Source organism: Lingula anatina, chromosome 6, assembly GCF_051362555.1.
Source record: "Lingula anatina isolate TDL-2025a chromosome 6, LinAna3.0, whole genome shotgun sequence".
Lineage (NCBI taxonomy): Eukaryota > Metazoa > Brachiopoda > Lingulata > Lingulida > Lingulidae > Lingula > Lingula anatina.
Window position 1 is genome coordinate 9,972,985 of NC_141772.1, and position 15,351 is coordinate 9,988,335.

At 35.0% G+C, this 15,351-nt stretch overlaps 1 protein-coding gene across 9 annotated transcripts in view; it reads left to right on the top strand.

Moving 5' to 3' along the window:
• The window catches only part of LOC106172630 (protein deacetylase HDAC6-like), a 29,976-nt gene that overhangs the window by 7,955 nt on the left and 6,670 nt on the right, over window positions 1-15,351 (top strand). For 3 of the 9 annotated variants that reach the window (XM_087015015.1, XM_013553421.2, XM_087015016.1), the window contains 18 exons: window positions 104-244; window positions 865-972; window positions 5,336-5,407; window positions 5,796-5,821; window positions 6,091-6,195; window positions 6,732-6,800; window positions 7,211-7,337; window positions 8,020-8,085; window positions 8,744-8,803; window positions 10,209-10,298; window positions 10,607-10,713; window positions 11,141-11,266; window positions 11,623-11,778; window positions 12,062-12,115; window positions 12,544-12,631; window positions 12,832-12,872; window positions 13,528-13,624; window positions 15,149-15,220. In XM_087015015.1, coding sequence (XP_086871141.1) covers window positions 104-244; window positions 865-972; window positions 5,336-5,407; window positions 5,796-5,821; window positions 6,091-6,195; window positions 6,732-6,800; window positions 7,211-7,337; window positions 8,020-8,085; window positions 8,744-8,803; window positions 10,209-10,298; window positions 10,607-10,713; window positions 11,141-11,266; window positions 11,623-11,778; window positions 12,062-12,115; window positions 12,544-12,631; window positions 12,832-12,872; window positions 13,528-13,624; window positions 15,149-15,220 — 1,605 coding nt within the window. Of the gene's footprint in view, window positions 1-103; window positions 245-864; window positions 973-5,335; window positions 5,408-5,795; window positions 5,822-6,090; window positions 6,196-6,731; window positions 6,801-7,210; window positions 7,338-8,019; window positions 8,086-8,743; window positions 8,804-9,365; window positions 9,426-10,208; window positions 10,299-10,606; window positions 10,714-11,140; window positions 11,267-11,622; window positions 11,779-12,061; window positions 12,116-12,543; window positions 12,632-12,831; window positions 12,873-13,527; window positions 13,625-15,148; window positions 15,221-15,351 lie in introns of all 9 variants that reach the window. The other 6 variants (XM_087015018.1, XM_087015020.1, XM_087015021.1 and 3 more) reach the window with 4 other exon arrangements.

Sequence of the window (15,351 nt, forward strand, 5' to 3'; positions counted from 1 at the left end):
ATATTCATATTTACATTAATTTATATTCTTTATTTAATATCAGACAAGTCTTGCTTTTAAATTACTATGAACTTTTGATTTTTATGAATATTTCATTTTGTAGCCCAAAAAGTCTGTTGATGAAGCTGCTCTAAGTCAGCATAGTCCAGAATACCTGAAGCTTTTGAAGGATTCTCAGTTCCTTAGTGAGATCCAGCCTCTTCAAGACCTCTCAGAAAAATATCATGGCATTTATTTTAACAGTGTATGTACACAACAAAATATATTTTCCTGGAAAAAGTTTTTTTTTTTTCTGGCAAAGTGTGTGCTCTCTCTCTCTCTAAGTATACAGTGCTGAGTGTGATATCTGTAAAAACCGAACTTATTTTAACTTTTTATTTATCTTAAGAAACAAAGACTGCTAGCTTTTGTTCAGTTTCTGAATATAACAGAAGTTTATTTTTCAATACTGTTAGCTTATCCTATTTAGTTTTGCTTTGTGTTTTGCCTCCTTGTTTAAGGTGTCAATGTATTTTATATCTTTTTGTCCATTTGCTTCCTTTTTTTGTTGCTAATAGTTGTAGCTATGAATATATGTGTGCACATTTTTGTATCTTGGTCACCAAGCTGTTATTATGGCATAAGTTAAAGAAATCCTTGATGGCATTATTTGTTGAAAATGACGGGAAGTCCTGTGGATTTGTAATGTTTCTGGCAGCAGTATTAAACCCCAGCACCAATGTCCACATTAGCACTCGCACAAACAACATCTCAGTTCCACTAGCTTCTAAACTAAGATATTTTACCATTAAACTTCACTGGATGATTTTTCCTCACCAGAAAACCATTCCTCCACTTATTCTGACAATCTGTGATCATTTGTAGCCTAAAATGACTTCAGAGAAAGGGCACTCCCCAGAACCCCTCTTACCAAGGGGGGTCCAGACACTCCAAGACCTCTCGGGGAAATATGACTCCATTTACTTCAACAGCGTAGGTGCACGACAACGGTATCTTGAATTATTTAAAAAAAGAAAAACTTTTGAATGGAAAACAAGATATCTGAGAATTAAAAAGAATAATGGCCAAATCAGCACTGTAAATTACAAGAAAGTGCTGTTATAGCTTTTCATTGTGCAAGCAAGCACCTGCATGGCTTCCACGTAGTTAGTGCTTTAATGTGACTAACTTAAACAAAGTTAAATTATAATAACCAATTACTTAGGATTAATTTGTGCTGTTCCGTTTTTAACAAAATTGAGTTAGATAAAAATGAATTTATGTACTTTTAATTTTGTTTTTTCCCTTGCTTTTTATCATACCTTGCAGCTTTTGCTTGCATAATTGTACCACCAGCGTTAGCGCTGGCGGTACACATGGTTTCGGTCTCGTCCGGATCGTTCCGCCGGCTCCGCCGGCTCCGCCGGTTCCGCCGGCTCCGCCGGCTCCGCCGGACGGCTACCGTTACCGCTTCTCCTCCTAGACGGTAAGGCCCCCCATACCCATCTCATGGATTTAGGTCACCTATAATCTCAACTCGTTCCACGTAAAATTTGGGCTTTGTCGGTATTGGGGTCTGGGTGTGGCACTCATTGCAATGCACCCTTGTCCAAAAATGGCAAAATTAAATGCTAATTATCTACCCTACGGAAGGAGTTACGGGAAAATTTTCTACAGACGGCTTTCCAAAAGTCATATGTGTAGATTTCAAATATACCCTCGGATTTGACCTTTGACCTTTACTTCAAGGTCAAATGGGCCAAAATTTTCAAAAAAATGAAATTTTTTACGAAAAAAAAATTTTTTGCCCTGTTATTCAGACACCACACAGACTTAACCAATAATATTATTGGAAAGTGTTACCCTTCAGGTCATCTTTCATCTCCGTGAATTTGGGGTCAATCGGTGCATTTTCACAGGAGTAGCGGCCATAAGATACCGAAACTGAAAACTGTCTCTAATTCGGGAACCGTTAATGCTAGAGACCCATTCTTTTTTGCATTTTGTAGAGCATGTAAAGCCCAACACTGGAGGTGGTCTCGGTTTTTTTGTATTCCATACGGTTTTCGAGTTACGCTGTATCAAAAAGTACATATTGGTGGTGAAAGGAAAATGTACGGAAGCCCACTGGTGCCATATGTAGAAAAAAAAATTATCTCGAAATTTCGAGATACTATTTTGAAATTTGAACAAAAAAAATTTACCACCAGCGTTAGCGCTGGCGGTACACATGGTTTCGGTCCCGTCCGGTCCGTTCCGCCGGCTCCGCCGCCATGTTACCGTTACCGCTTCTCCTCCTAGACGGTAAGGGCCCCCGTACCCATCTCATGGATTTAGGTCACCTATAATCTCAACTCGTTCCACGTAAAATTTGGGCTTTGTCGGTATTGGGGTCTGGGTGTGGCACTCATTGCAATGCACCCTTGTCTAAAAATGGCAAAATTAAATGCTAATTATCTACCCTACAGAAGGAGTTACGGGAAAAATTTCTATAGACGGCTTTCCAAAAGTCATATGTGTAGATTTCAAATATACCCTCGGATTTGACCTTTGACCTTTACTTCAAGGTCAAATGGGTCAAAATTTTCAAAAAAATGAAATTTTTTACGAAAAAAAATTTTTTTGCCCTGTTATTCAGACGCCACACAGACTTAACCAATAATATTATTGGAAAGTGTTACCCTTCAGGTCATCTTTCATCTCCGTGAATTTGGGGTCAATCGGTGCATTTTCACAGGAGTAGCGGCCATAAGATACCGAAACTGAAAACTGTCTCTAATTCGGGAACCGTTAATGCTAGAGACCCATTCTTTTTTGCATTTTGTAGAGCATGTAAAGCCCAACACTGGAGGTGGTCTCGGTTTTTTTTGTATTCCATACGGTTTTCGAGTTACGCTGTATCAGAAAGTACATATTGGTGGTGAAAGGAAAATGTACGGAAGCCGACTGGTGCCATATGTAGAAAAAAAAATTATCTCGAAATTTCGAGATACTATTTTGAAATTTGAACAAAAAAAATTTTTATCTCGAAATTTCGAGATAGCATTTTGAAATTTGAACAAAAAAAAAATTATCTCGAAATTTCGAGATAGCATTTTGATATTTGAGCAAAAAAATTTATCTCGAAATTTCGAGATAGTATTTTGAAATTTGAACAAAAAAAATGCTATCTCGAAATTTCGAGATAATTTTTTTTTTCAACATATGGCACCAGTCGGCTTCTGTAAAAATGTGCAGTACGGTAATGGATAATAAATTTTGAACTCCGGAAAAATAAAACATAATGCTTGGCAAAGCAGACAACTTGTGGTCAAAAATGACATTATTTTATCAAATTTAAACTTCTGCAACTTCAGAGAACCTCCCATTTCAAGAACTTTGACCAAAATGACCTTTTCTTTATTTTAATTAATTTTTTCTGTAGGCAATTTATGGCACATTATGGTAACTCCAAAATTATAACATTTAGTCCCTTATATCTCCAAAACTGGCAGAGATAGGTCCATAGTTACTATTGAAGTTGAATAGGAAGTCATATACTGGCAATCTTACTGTGACCTTGACATTGACCTTTGACCTACTTTTCACCATGAACTGAACTTTGCAAATTTTGCTTCCCTTTTATCTCCAAAACTGGCAGAGATAGGTCCATAGTTACTATTGAACTTGAATAGGAAGTCATATACTGGCAATTTTACTGTGACCTTGAAATTGACCTTTGACCTACTTTTCACCTTGAACTGAACTTTGCAAAATTTGCTTCCCTTTTATCTCCAAAACTGGCAGAGATAGGTCCATAGTTACTATTGAACTTGCATAGGAAGTCATATACTGGCAATTTTACTGTGACCTTGAAATTGACCTTTGACCTTCTTTTCACCATGAACTGAACTTTGCAAATTTTGCTTCCCTTTTATCTCCAAAACTGGCAGAGATAGGTCCATAGTTACTATTGAAGTTGAATAGGAAGTCATATACTGGCAATCTAAATGTGACCTTGAAATTGACCTTTGACCTACTTTTCACCATGAACTGAACTTTGCAAATTTTGCTTCCCTTTTATCTCCAAAACTGGCAGAGATAGGTCCATAGTTACTATTGAAGTTGAATAGGAAGTCATATACTGGCAATCTTACTGTGACCTTGAAATTGACCTTTGACCTACTTATCACCATGAACTGAACTTTGCAAATTTTGCTTCCCTTTTATCTCCAAAACTGGCAGAGATAGGTCCATAGTTACTATTGAACTTGAATAGGAAGTCATATAATGGCAATTTTACTGTGACCTTGAAATTGACCTTTGACCTACTTTTCACCTTGAACTGAACTTTGCAAAATTTGCTTCCCTTTTATCTCCAAAACTGGCAGAGATAGGTCCATAGTTACTATTGAACTTGCATAGGAAGTCATATACTGGCAATTTTACTGTGACCTTGAAATTGACCTTTGACCTTCTTTTCACCATGAACTGAACTTTGCAAATTTTGCTTCCCTTTTATCTCCAAAACTGGCAGAGATAGGTCCATAGTTACTATTGAAGTTGAATAGGAAGTCATATACTGGCAATCTAAATGTGACCTTGAAATTGACCTTTGACCTACTTTTCACCATGAACTGAACTTTGCAAATTTTGCTTCCCTTTTATCTCCAAAACTGGCAGAGATAGGTCCATAGTTACTATTGAAGTTGAATAGGAAGTCATATACTGGCAATCTTACTGTGACCTTGAAATTGACCTTTGACCTACTTTTCACCATGAACTGAACTTTGCAAATTTTGCTTCCCTTTTATCTCCAAAACTGGCAGAGATAGGTCCATAGTTACTATTGAAGTTGGATAGGAAGTCATATACTGGCAATTTACTGTGACCTTGAAATTGACCTTTGACCTACCTTACAATGAACTTAACTTTGATTGCACCATTTTTAGTTATATATATTTTTTGCATATTTTGAAAATTCTTGTTGATTGCATTTTTACAGCTTGTCAAGCACAAGACTGGTGGCTGCACCCCTTATTTTGTGTATGTGGGGGTCTATACGAATGCGCTTGCTCCAGCTGGTGGTACAATATTCGGAGGCGGTATCGCCTCTCTGATCCTCTAGTTATTTAGATTTTTATTGTAAATTTGTTTCAAAAATGTTTTGATTTGATTTTAACTTTATTTAATAAAGGTATAATAATGGACAAATTCATTATAAATTGTTTTGGGTCTGTACTTGTTAGTAATTTTTAACTGAATTATTAAATTAATGATTATAATAATGGTTAAATAGTATAGTCTTTTATCATTTGAGAATATATTTGATAGAAATAAAAAAAGAGAATGATTAGTTCTTATTGCCAATTTTCAGAAAACATTTGAATGTGCACAGCTTTCTCTAGGCAGTACCATAGAAATGACAGAACAGATCTTGCAAGAAAAGGTCAGTTTACACATATTGTTATAGACATGTTAACTTTGGCTCTATTCCCATAGGTTTTAGATCGATCTATCCCCGCGGGGAGTCTCACTAGATTACTTTCAGATAATCCGACTTAAATGTCCGTCCCGCCTACTACAAGCTGTAAGGAGGTAATTAACTTTCGTGTCCGCCCGGCTGACAGCTATTTAGCGTGAACCCCCAGGGAGTTAGGTCGATCTAAAGTAGGTCGATCTAATCTATGGAAATGGGGTGTTTGATTCATCGTGTAGAGGTCCGAATATTATTTTAAAGACATGTATAGATTATGTGGAAAAATTAATGACATTGCATATATATTTATAGATGGTATTGTTTGTGTATGTCTGTTTATGAAGTTTATTTATTTCAGGTTAGAAATGGGTTTGCCATTGTAAGGTAAGCATTAAAGGAGGAATAATAAAGTTATAAAGATTATCTTGTACCAGTAATTAAAATGTTAAGTTTTTAAACATACCCATTTTTTTAAAATATCATTAGAATGTACTTCTCACTGCAGATATTTCAATATTAAAAAAAAAAACTCTTTAAGTAGTCCATAGCCATTTAACATGTTTAAAAGGTTGAGACTTTCAGAGCTGGGCTTCTGTATCTCTTTAATATTACTAAAAAATAATTTTTAAACTTGCTATTTAATTCCTTTCCAGACCCCCAGGTCACCATGCAATGTACAAAGAGGCCTGTGGATACTGCTTCTTTAACAATGTGGCCATTGCTGCAAAACGCGCTCTGGACAAGTTTGGTCTGGAAAGGTACTCACTATGGGCTTATTCTCAATGAAGTTTTTGTTTGATTTAGATTGATGCAACTCTGCAGGGACTCTTGCTGAATGCAATCAGATTGACAGATTAACACCCCTCCTCCTGGCATTGAGTAGAATTCAGAAAAGCTGGTGATTATACAAGTACGTTGGAAACAAGTGGAGGCGTTTCAATTTGTTTGTTTGCATTAAACAAGAGTCCCCATGATTGATCTACTTGGTACGGTTCTTTCAGTGGAAATGGGCCTTAAGCTCTTTGTCATGTTTGTTTTATATAGTGCTATAATGTCAAGTATTCAAGGAATGGGTGAGCTGGTTTGAGGGAAAGTATATAGAAATCAGGTATGTGTTTGGTGTGGTATGGTCTAATAATTACTGAGATATATTTCAATGTATCGAGAGAGAGAGAGAGAGAGAGAGAGAGAAATGTCCATGCCAATATACTTATTGCTTTACAGAACATAATGCCAAAAATTGTCAATATTTAAAACCACTGATTTCTAACTGACTGTATATTTGATATGTCAGGGTGTTGATAGTGGACTGGGATGTCCACCATGGTCAAGGCACACAGTACATGTTCTATGATGACCCAAGGTAAGAGAAATAGATGGAATTAACTTGCTGAATTAAAAGTAATAATAAACTGATGGTATTTATAACTTGATGTAATGCTTTGTAAAAGATATATGAAAGGGATGCTTTCAATTGTTTTGAAAAGCAAGTTTTGTTCGTAGGAGAAAGTCTGATTTTGTAAGAAACTTGGAAAAATTAGTGACCTGTGAGGGATGAAGATGAAACAGGAAATGGTAGTTTTTATATATGTCAGACTGAGAGCCTAAATACTGTCATATTGCACATGAAATATAAAATGTTAATAAGCTATTCATAAATAATAATCCTGGTGCAAGTATTTCAGCTTGTGTTTAATTATTATCATATATGATACAACTACCAAGCTAATGAACATGTTTGCTTAATAATCCTGGTGATTTTGTGTCTTTCAGAGTGATGTATGTGTCTATCCACCGCTATGAGTATGGCAATTTCTGGCCAAACCTTCGAGAGTCCGACTATGACTATATAGGAGAGGGTCGAGGTACAGGCTACAACATCAATATACCTCTCAATAAGGTAATTATCACATTCATCAAATGATATTATTGGCATAAAATTGGAGAAAGGGATTTGATTTTATTCAAAATAGACACAGCTGTCCTGATGCTGTGCATGATCAGTTGATATGATATCTTGGTGACAGAAATAAAGTTGGAATGAAAAAGTGTATATAAGTGAGTTGAAATAATTATAGTGACTGAAGCAGGGATGAGATTTTTCTGACTATTGGCAGATTTCAGACCTTTTAGGTGGTGTTGATGCTTACAACAGTAATGAGATTTTTCTGGCATATCTGCAAATTTCTGACTTATCGGGAGCCAGAAAGTCTCATCCCTGATATATAAGTAAAACCCTATGTATATAGATATTTTCTGCTCTTGATATTGTATAAACTTGACTATATGTCTGTTGGAATGTGCAATTGTTTTGCAAGGTGGCTACAAAGAACGTGCAGTTAGAAAAGGACATAACTGCTAATTTTAATATAGCAAATTAATAAATTTAAAAACAAGACAAGAATACTACTGTTTATTCAGTCCAGTGAATTACTTAATGAAAACACAAGTAACTAGACAAGAACTGTGTTACACGTCAACTCATAATTTAATCCACCGAATTAATACATTTAAACGCAGGGAAGACGAGTTTAACTGTTTATTCATTTCAGTGAATTTATAAATGAAAACTTTGGTTTCAGACTGGTATGACTAACAGTGACTACATGGCTGTGTTTCATCAACTACTCATGCCTATATTCTATGAGGTAATGGAAATCTTGTTTCAATTAAAATTTACCTTTTTCTGTAATAATTAGGTTACTGCAGTGTTAGTAAGATATTATGTTTTGCAATTAGTAATGATATTGAATAATTGCATTAAGTAAGATATTTGTTCATACAGTTAGCAAATGATAAGTAGAGAACAACAATTGCTTATGGCTAAGAGCAATATTTATTATTTTAAAAGTGTAATACAGCTGTATAAACTATTTTAAGTTGAAAATTGTTGTTTTAGTTGTGAAATTGCACTAGGTGTGACAAGATTGAGATTGTATTAGGTGTGACAGTGTGATATTGTGGTCATTGTGGTAGGTGTGACAGTATGATGTGGATGGCATTGTGTTTGTTGTGACATTGTCATATGGTTGACATTGTATAAGGTGTTACAGTATGGCAGGTTTGATTGTTACAAGTTTAATATTGTGTTAGGTGTGAATGATAAAGTTGACATTATATTAAAATGTATAACAGTATGATATTGTTAACATTGTGTTAGGTGTGCCAGTGATATGGTTAACATTGCGTTAGGTGTGACAGTGTGTTGGCTGTGACAGTGTGTCACATGTGACAGCTGAGTGTGTTGAATGCTCCATTAACAATGATATTGGACATCCCTTTACACTTCTCCCCCATACATTACAGTACAACCCTCAGCTGGTATTGGTCTCCTCTGGTTATGATGCAGCTATAGGATGCCCAGAGGTACAGATGTGCATGCTATATACTGAGTTTCCCCTGTGTTAGAAATAGCAACACCTGTTCAAGAAACTCATTGTTTACACTGCTTAGGTTATTGTACACAGACCAATAAGGGTGTGGTCCACTTTATTTGTGCATGTTCAGACATCACTTTTTTTTTTCAATCCAAAAAGAGACTGGTTTTACTATTTCAAACTTCTCGGTCAAGCCAAGTGCATTTTTTTTTTTTTTTTTTTTTTTTTTTTTTTTTTTTGTGAAACACATTTTTTGGCAAAAGTAGATATTGTTTAAAAGCAGGCAGTTGCATGGCACTATTATTCGACCAGAAGTTGTGACATTTTGATCTCTTACTTGAAATAATCATAGGTTATATTACTCTAGATCACCATCACCAAAACAATTTTCTTATTAAAGATAAAGGAGCAATTGATATTGCACAAACAGCATGGGTGTCAATCAGTTTCTTGAACAGGGAGATTGCAATTAGTCCCATAGCATGAGTGTTATGCTTGTAGTACTAATTATTACAGTGCCAGTACTAGTGTTCTTCCTTTTCCTCCTTTAGTTTTGTCCCCAATTGGTTATAGTTTCTAGTGGATTTGACTCAGCACTTGGAGACGAGAAGGTATAATACCTGATGCTACTTTTGTGTTCTTTGAACAACCATTAACTGTCTTAACTTGTTTCTACTTACTATTTTCTAGTTACTTTTTTGTAATGATATTGAATACAAGTTTCACAAAAGATTGTTTTGCCCCCCCCTCCAAAAAAAAAAAAAAAAAATTGGTCTAAATTTTTAGATCTCAGCATTTTGCCCCACGATAATCTTATTCCGTAGTATTAGTCTAATTTTATGAAGTGTTTGTCCTCTTCTTGTAAGAAGAAAGACATGACTGATGTTTCAAACCAACACTTTTTTAGTGGAAAACTGCAGATCAGGCAGACCATATATTTTAGTCCAATAGTTTTGCCCAATTTTGAATGACTGCAGTATCTTTTGTGAAACTGCTCAGTTTTGTAATGTCTTACCCTTCCATTTGACAGATTGCTCCTGCTTTTGATTATTTATTTACAAAGATTCATGAATTGATGTAATCAATGTTTTTAAAAGTTTTACTTACTAGTAAATGTTTTAAATTTGTAAAGAGTTAAAAGTTCACTTGTGGCACTCACAAGTATGGAAAGATAAAAACATTTGATAGAATTCTGATCTCTTTATAATATGATTGAATGTAACTTAAAAACTATTTTAATACAGACAAATATAACATCAGCTTATATTTTGCTAAACCTCAGGCTGTTTACTTGGCTGTTATAAGTTCTTTTCTCACAAGTACACAGTTTTTTCAATCATTTGTCCAAAAATATGCACTTGCATATTCATTAGTTTACCTTTGTTGTATTGTAGGGAGAGATGGAGGTGACCCCAGCTTGCTATGCTCATTTTATCAACATGCTCAGTGCTCTGGCTGATGGCAAACTGGCTGTTATACTAGAGGTAAATAAATATGTTGAAACATGTGCCAGTGTGGTAGATGTGACAGTGTGTTGGGTGTGACAGTGTGTTTGATTTGACTGTGTTTGGTAGAACAGTGCACTTGGTAAATGTGTGGAAGTTTGACGTGAATTGTTGTTATAAATTTAACAAGTACCTTCCAAAAATCATCTACATAAGACATAATATTTAATGTCCATATTTTTTAAGAAATCAATTTTTAAACTTTGATAAAGTGTTGAGCAACACCACATTTTAATCACCACTGTTTAAAGTAAAAATATATGACCTGGACATTATGCTCTCCATAGGGAGGATACTGCCTGAAGTCTCTGTCTGAGGGCGTGGCTCTCACACTGAGGGCTCTACTGGGAGACCCGACACCAAGGATAGGACCACTACAGCAGCCTAATGATGTGTAAGATATTTCATGCCTTCTGCCCCTCTTGTTGTGATTTTTTTTTTTTTTTTTCATTTTCTTTTACCAGACAAATTAAAGACAGGATTCACTTATAACATAAATTTCTGTAAGCAGGATGATCGATTCTTGAATTCTATATTCACATCATATGCATGGTAATTTAGTGATGTGTTTTTCTTACTTTTATCAGCAATAACTGTGAAAAAAATAGTCAGAAATTGTAGACCAGTGTTATGAATTTTCTTGATGTTCATATTTTACTAAATAGATGTGAAATGGGAGACAGATGTGGCAAGAGGACAGTAAGGTAGTCATGAGTTCATATTATCAGATTATATTACAGTACTCAGTGTTTTTAACTTCACCATCATCCATATCAGGGCCGTTAGTCTGTCTTTTATCTTTCTTTATTCCTACTTTCCAGTATCAAGAAGACCATACTGAATGCTATCCGCGTGTTACGCCCATATTGGCAGTGTCTCCAGTTCCAGGGGGTGCTGCCAGTACAGAGTCCTGAGGTATCCAGTACCACGCGGGAAGATGATAACTTGTAAGTTTGTTATTTTATAAATAACCTAACAGGCCTTTTAAATAATACTTAATTAATAAATGTTACTATTAAACTGAACAACAATGTCTTGCATAATACACATTTAAAATAAGCAAGCTCAGCATTTTTTTTTTCTCTTCATCACAGGCTAAATAAATACTGGGTTGATAAGTAAATATTTAAGAAATATAATTTATCATTGAAGTTATTCTTATGGTCAAATGCATCTGTTTGGAGAACATTATCCATCAGGTTTAACCATCCCTCTACTTCTATTTTATTATTCAGATTTAATTTTAAAAATCAACATAAATTGGCATATCCAAGTGATTTGAACTTTTCATTCCATCTCCTAGGAGAACTGTGCCGTTTTCCACCCCCGAGAACCGTCCCGAGGTGTACCCAATAGACGAGTGTTGTTACCCAGTCCAGGAGCCAGAGGTAAAGGCTGCCTACAGTGCCAGAATACAGGAGCTGATAGATAACACTTACCTGGGCAAGGCACCACACAGGTAAATGGGCATCAGTGTATCAGGGATGAGATTTTTCCGACTATGGGTAGAATTCTGACTTTTTGGGAGTGAAAAAAAAATAATAATAATAATTGGCCTAGGTCGCTCCCTGGACCCTATGTCATATTTATTGACTTTTTCACCAAAAGGCACTCTCATCCCTGATTATGAGGCCTCACATAGTTGGATTGATCTATGTAAAATGATAGTTATATTAGGAATGAGCCCTTGGATTCAACTGATATTGTGTTTATAAATGGTTTCTGTTCTCTTATGTATACAGGACAGCCCTGGTCTATGACGAAGTCATGAGGAAACACAAGAACCATGTTGATCCGTAAGTGAGCTTTCTTTTCAAAAAGAAATTGTGGAATTAATGATGCAGTGCAAATATTTGAAATTAAGATATCAGTTAGCAAAATATTCAACTTTGTGTAGAGTATTAGGGAGAGAAATCATTTATTTAAGTGACATGTGTTTGTAGTATAATAAAAAATATAAGAAAAGCAAAATTTTTGTGTTAAAAGAATTAATTATACCTAGTCCTATTGGGCTTAATGACATCATATCTTTGTTAGCATATTAAGTGAGGTATATTCTTCCAGTTTTGTGAGACAATGAGGTCAATTCATGTTACACAAAATTTGAAACCTGGCAGTCTCAACCAGTTATCAAGAAGTGTCTGGCATGGTTTTCTCACTTTCTGGCCTCACTCAACCTTCAAGTTTTAAGTTAATAATCATTATACTTCTTTATTATACCCAGGGGTCACCCAGAGAGACCTGACAGAATAACCAAGATATATAACAAGATTCAGGAGTATAGGTTGTTGAAACATTGCCTAAGGGTGGAGGTAATATAATTGTCTACTAGTAGAAAGTTTCACTCAGAATCAGTAGCTTAAATAATGATATGTACTAGTATCCAATACTTAGCTTTATTAGATTGAGTTACTTATGATAGGCATGTTTTTTCATCAACTGCTTTTCTGTATATTTCAGAAAGGCTTGAATCTTTCCAAAACTGTATTATGTATTTCTCTGTATTTTCCAGTCAAGGATGGCAACAGATGAAGAGGTACTGACATGTCACAAGTAAGCCTAGGCTCTAAAAATTGTTTTAATGACAAAGATATCTTTACCCTGACGGATAGGTTATTGAAAACATGTATAAAAATTAAGCCTGTGATTTTGACAGAATTTTAAACCACCAGTTATGCTGCAATCATGTTATCAATTTGCTCCTTGTACTGCCACAGCTGTCAGACTGAAAGACTGTTTTACAATTAAAGAACTTTTTTATCTTTGAATTTATTTCTTGCCCCCATCTGCTATTTGTCATATAAAAGTTTGCATGCACAAAGGTGTCAAAATCAAGGATTGTTTCATGCCAAAAACATTCTGTGGATCATACAAACTTTAAAAGATAAACAAATTTATACTTATGAAAGAAGATTTTAAAGTACAACATATTCTCTTCAACTAATATCCTTTATGTACCAAATTACATTTTAAAAATAATCATATTTATTTACATTTTATCTAAAACCTTCATTTAAACTTAAATATAACTTAATTCATCTGTGACTTTTTACGTTACCACTATGGTCAGTTAGCCATCCTTTTTGATTATTTAATTGTACTGTCTGGCTGCTTTCAGAGCCAAGAAATTAAAACATTTATATAATCATTACTACTGATGGGGCTTTGAGGTAAGACTGATCAGCAAAATTTTTATATCTCACTCCAGGATGGAGCACTTTAAGAAGATGCAGCAGATCAAAGAGACCAAACCCAGAGAACTCAAAGAAGTTCAGCTGCAGTACAACTCAGTCTATCTCTGCCAGGTAAGATGTTCAGTCTTTCAATCTTTTGCACACAATTATTATCTTTTAGTCAGATTTAATGCCACCAGGACAGATTAAATTACTAGCTTCTCTAATCATATTAAAAAAAAAACAGCATCAGCCAAATAACAAATGATGATTTGAACGATTGAATATAATACATTTTATAGCTTAATGTTAAATTAATTCTTTTTTGAAAACAAAATTGATAATTATTAAACCTAAGGCCACACTTTTTTAATTTTATGGATGACATCCTGCGCGCGCACCGATTTTCATCCGTTCTCCAAAAAAAAAAAAAAAAAAAATCCCCCCCCCTCCCCCCCCAAGGAAGTCGGTTGTCGCAAACGTCGTTATTGAATTTGCCGGAAAATGTAATCGGCAATCCTCGGCTAATTCCGCAAGCTCCATGCTGTCATTGTCGACTGCGGAGACATCCGAGTAGTTCCGAGTGCGGAAAATGAGCTTTCTGCGCATGCGTATTATCACCACGTGGAAATATGGCCGCTTTGGCGTCAAATTCATCTCTAGCATTAATTTCAAAATACACGACAATTAAAGTCATAAAGAGAACGGGGGCCGTCGTTTTGGATTGGTTTGCCATTGATATAGGACATGGAGATATCACCTTTTTACGATTATACGAAAGGCTGGCCGCGGCCAGCGATCATTGCCCGGAAAATTTCAGTGACATTCTGTCCAAAGCAGCACATAGGCTTACCAGGTTTTTTTTGTAGCGAAAAAAGGGTCGACAAGAGCGTCGTGGTATTTGGTGGACTGAAGGTCGGACAGGCCACCCAATAGTTGGCTGCTACGTGTGAGTCGAAGTAGACAAAATGGCATCGACCGAAATTACCTTTTTTAGATTTGGTAGTAGGAAGCAATTCTGTGAAGTGTTCACAATGCTTAAATTTTCTGAGAGTAGGCCTACAAATAAAGACACGCTGTTTATTTGATATTTGTTTTATTGATTGCTATACCAACAGAATGCATGAAATAACCTTAAATAGATTTGGTAATATGCAGCATATATATATTCATGACTTAATTTATACCTTTCTACGAAGTAGGCCCTATTCACAATGCTTTAATATTTTGAGAACATGGATAAAGACATGTTGTTAGTTTGATACGTGTTTCTGTGGTAAATTAGTGTTTCCAGCTGTGTACTGAAAACATAACTTTTCTTAAGCAGTTTTTTTTTTTTTTTTTTTTTGGACTGTTTTTTTTTTTTTTTTTTTCGCCCGCTCGCACCGATTTTGGGGTCCCCAGAGGATGTCATCCATAAAAATAAAAAAGGGTGGCCTAAACTTGTTTTAAGACTTAATTTGTACCATATTGTGTTAAAGAATAAGAAAACTTCTCATTTATGTATGTTTAATTTATTTAATATCCACATACACTTCAGTATATTTTTGAAGTTCAGCTTACAGTTTTAAAAGTTATTATTATTATTATTATTATTATTATTATTATTATTATTATTATTATAATAATAAACTGACTGAATATATCTTTGTCCAGGAGTCCTATGACTGTGCCTTGCTGGCTGTAGGTAGTCTGTTGAATGTGGTGGAGGCAGTCTTAACTAACAAGGTGAGATATATAAAGGCTTCCTTGGTTTAGAAGTGAGTAAACCACATTGTTTGCTATTATTGAATATGAAATGTCCGAAGGAGCTCTATCTGATCTCTTCTTTTTTATATAATTAATATTTATTTCTTTTT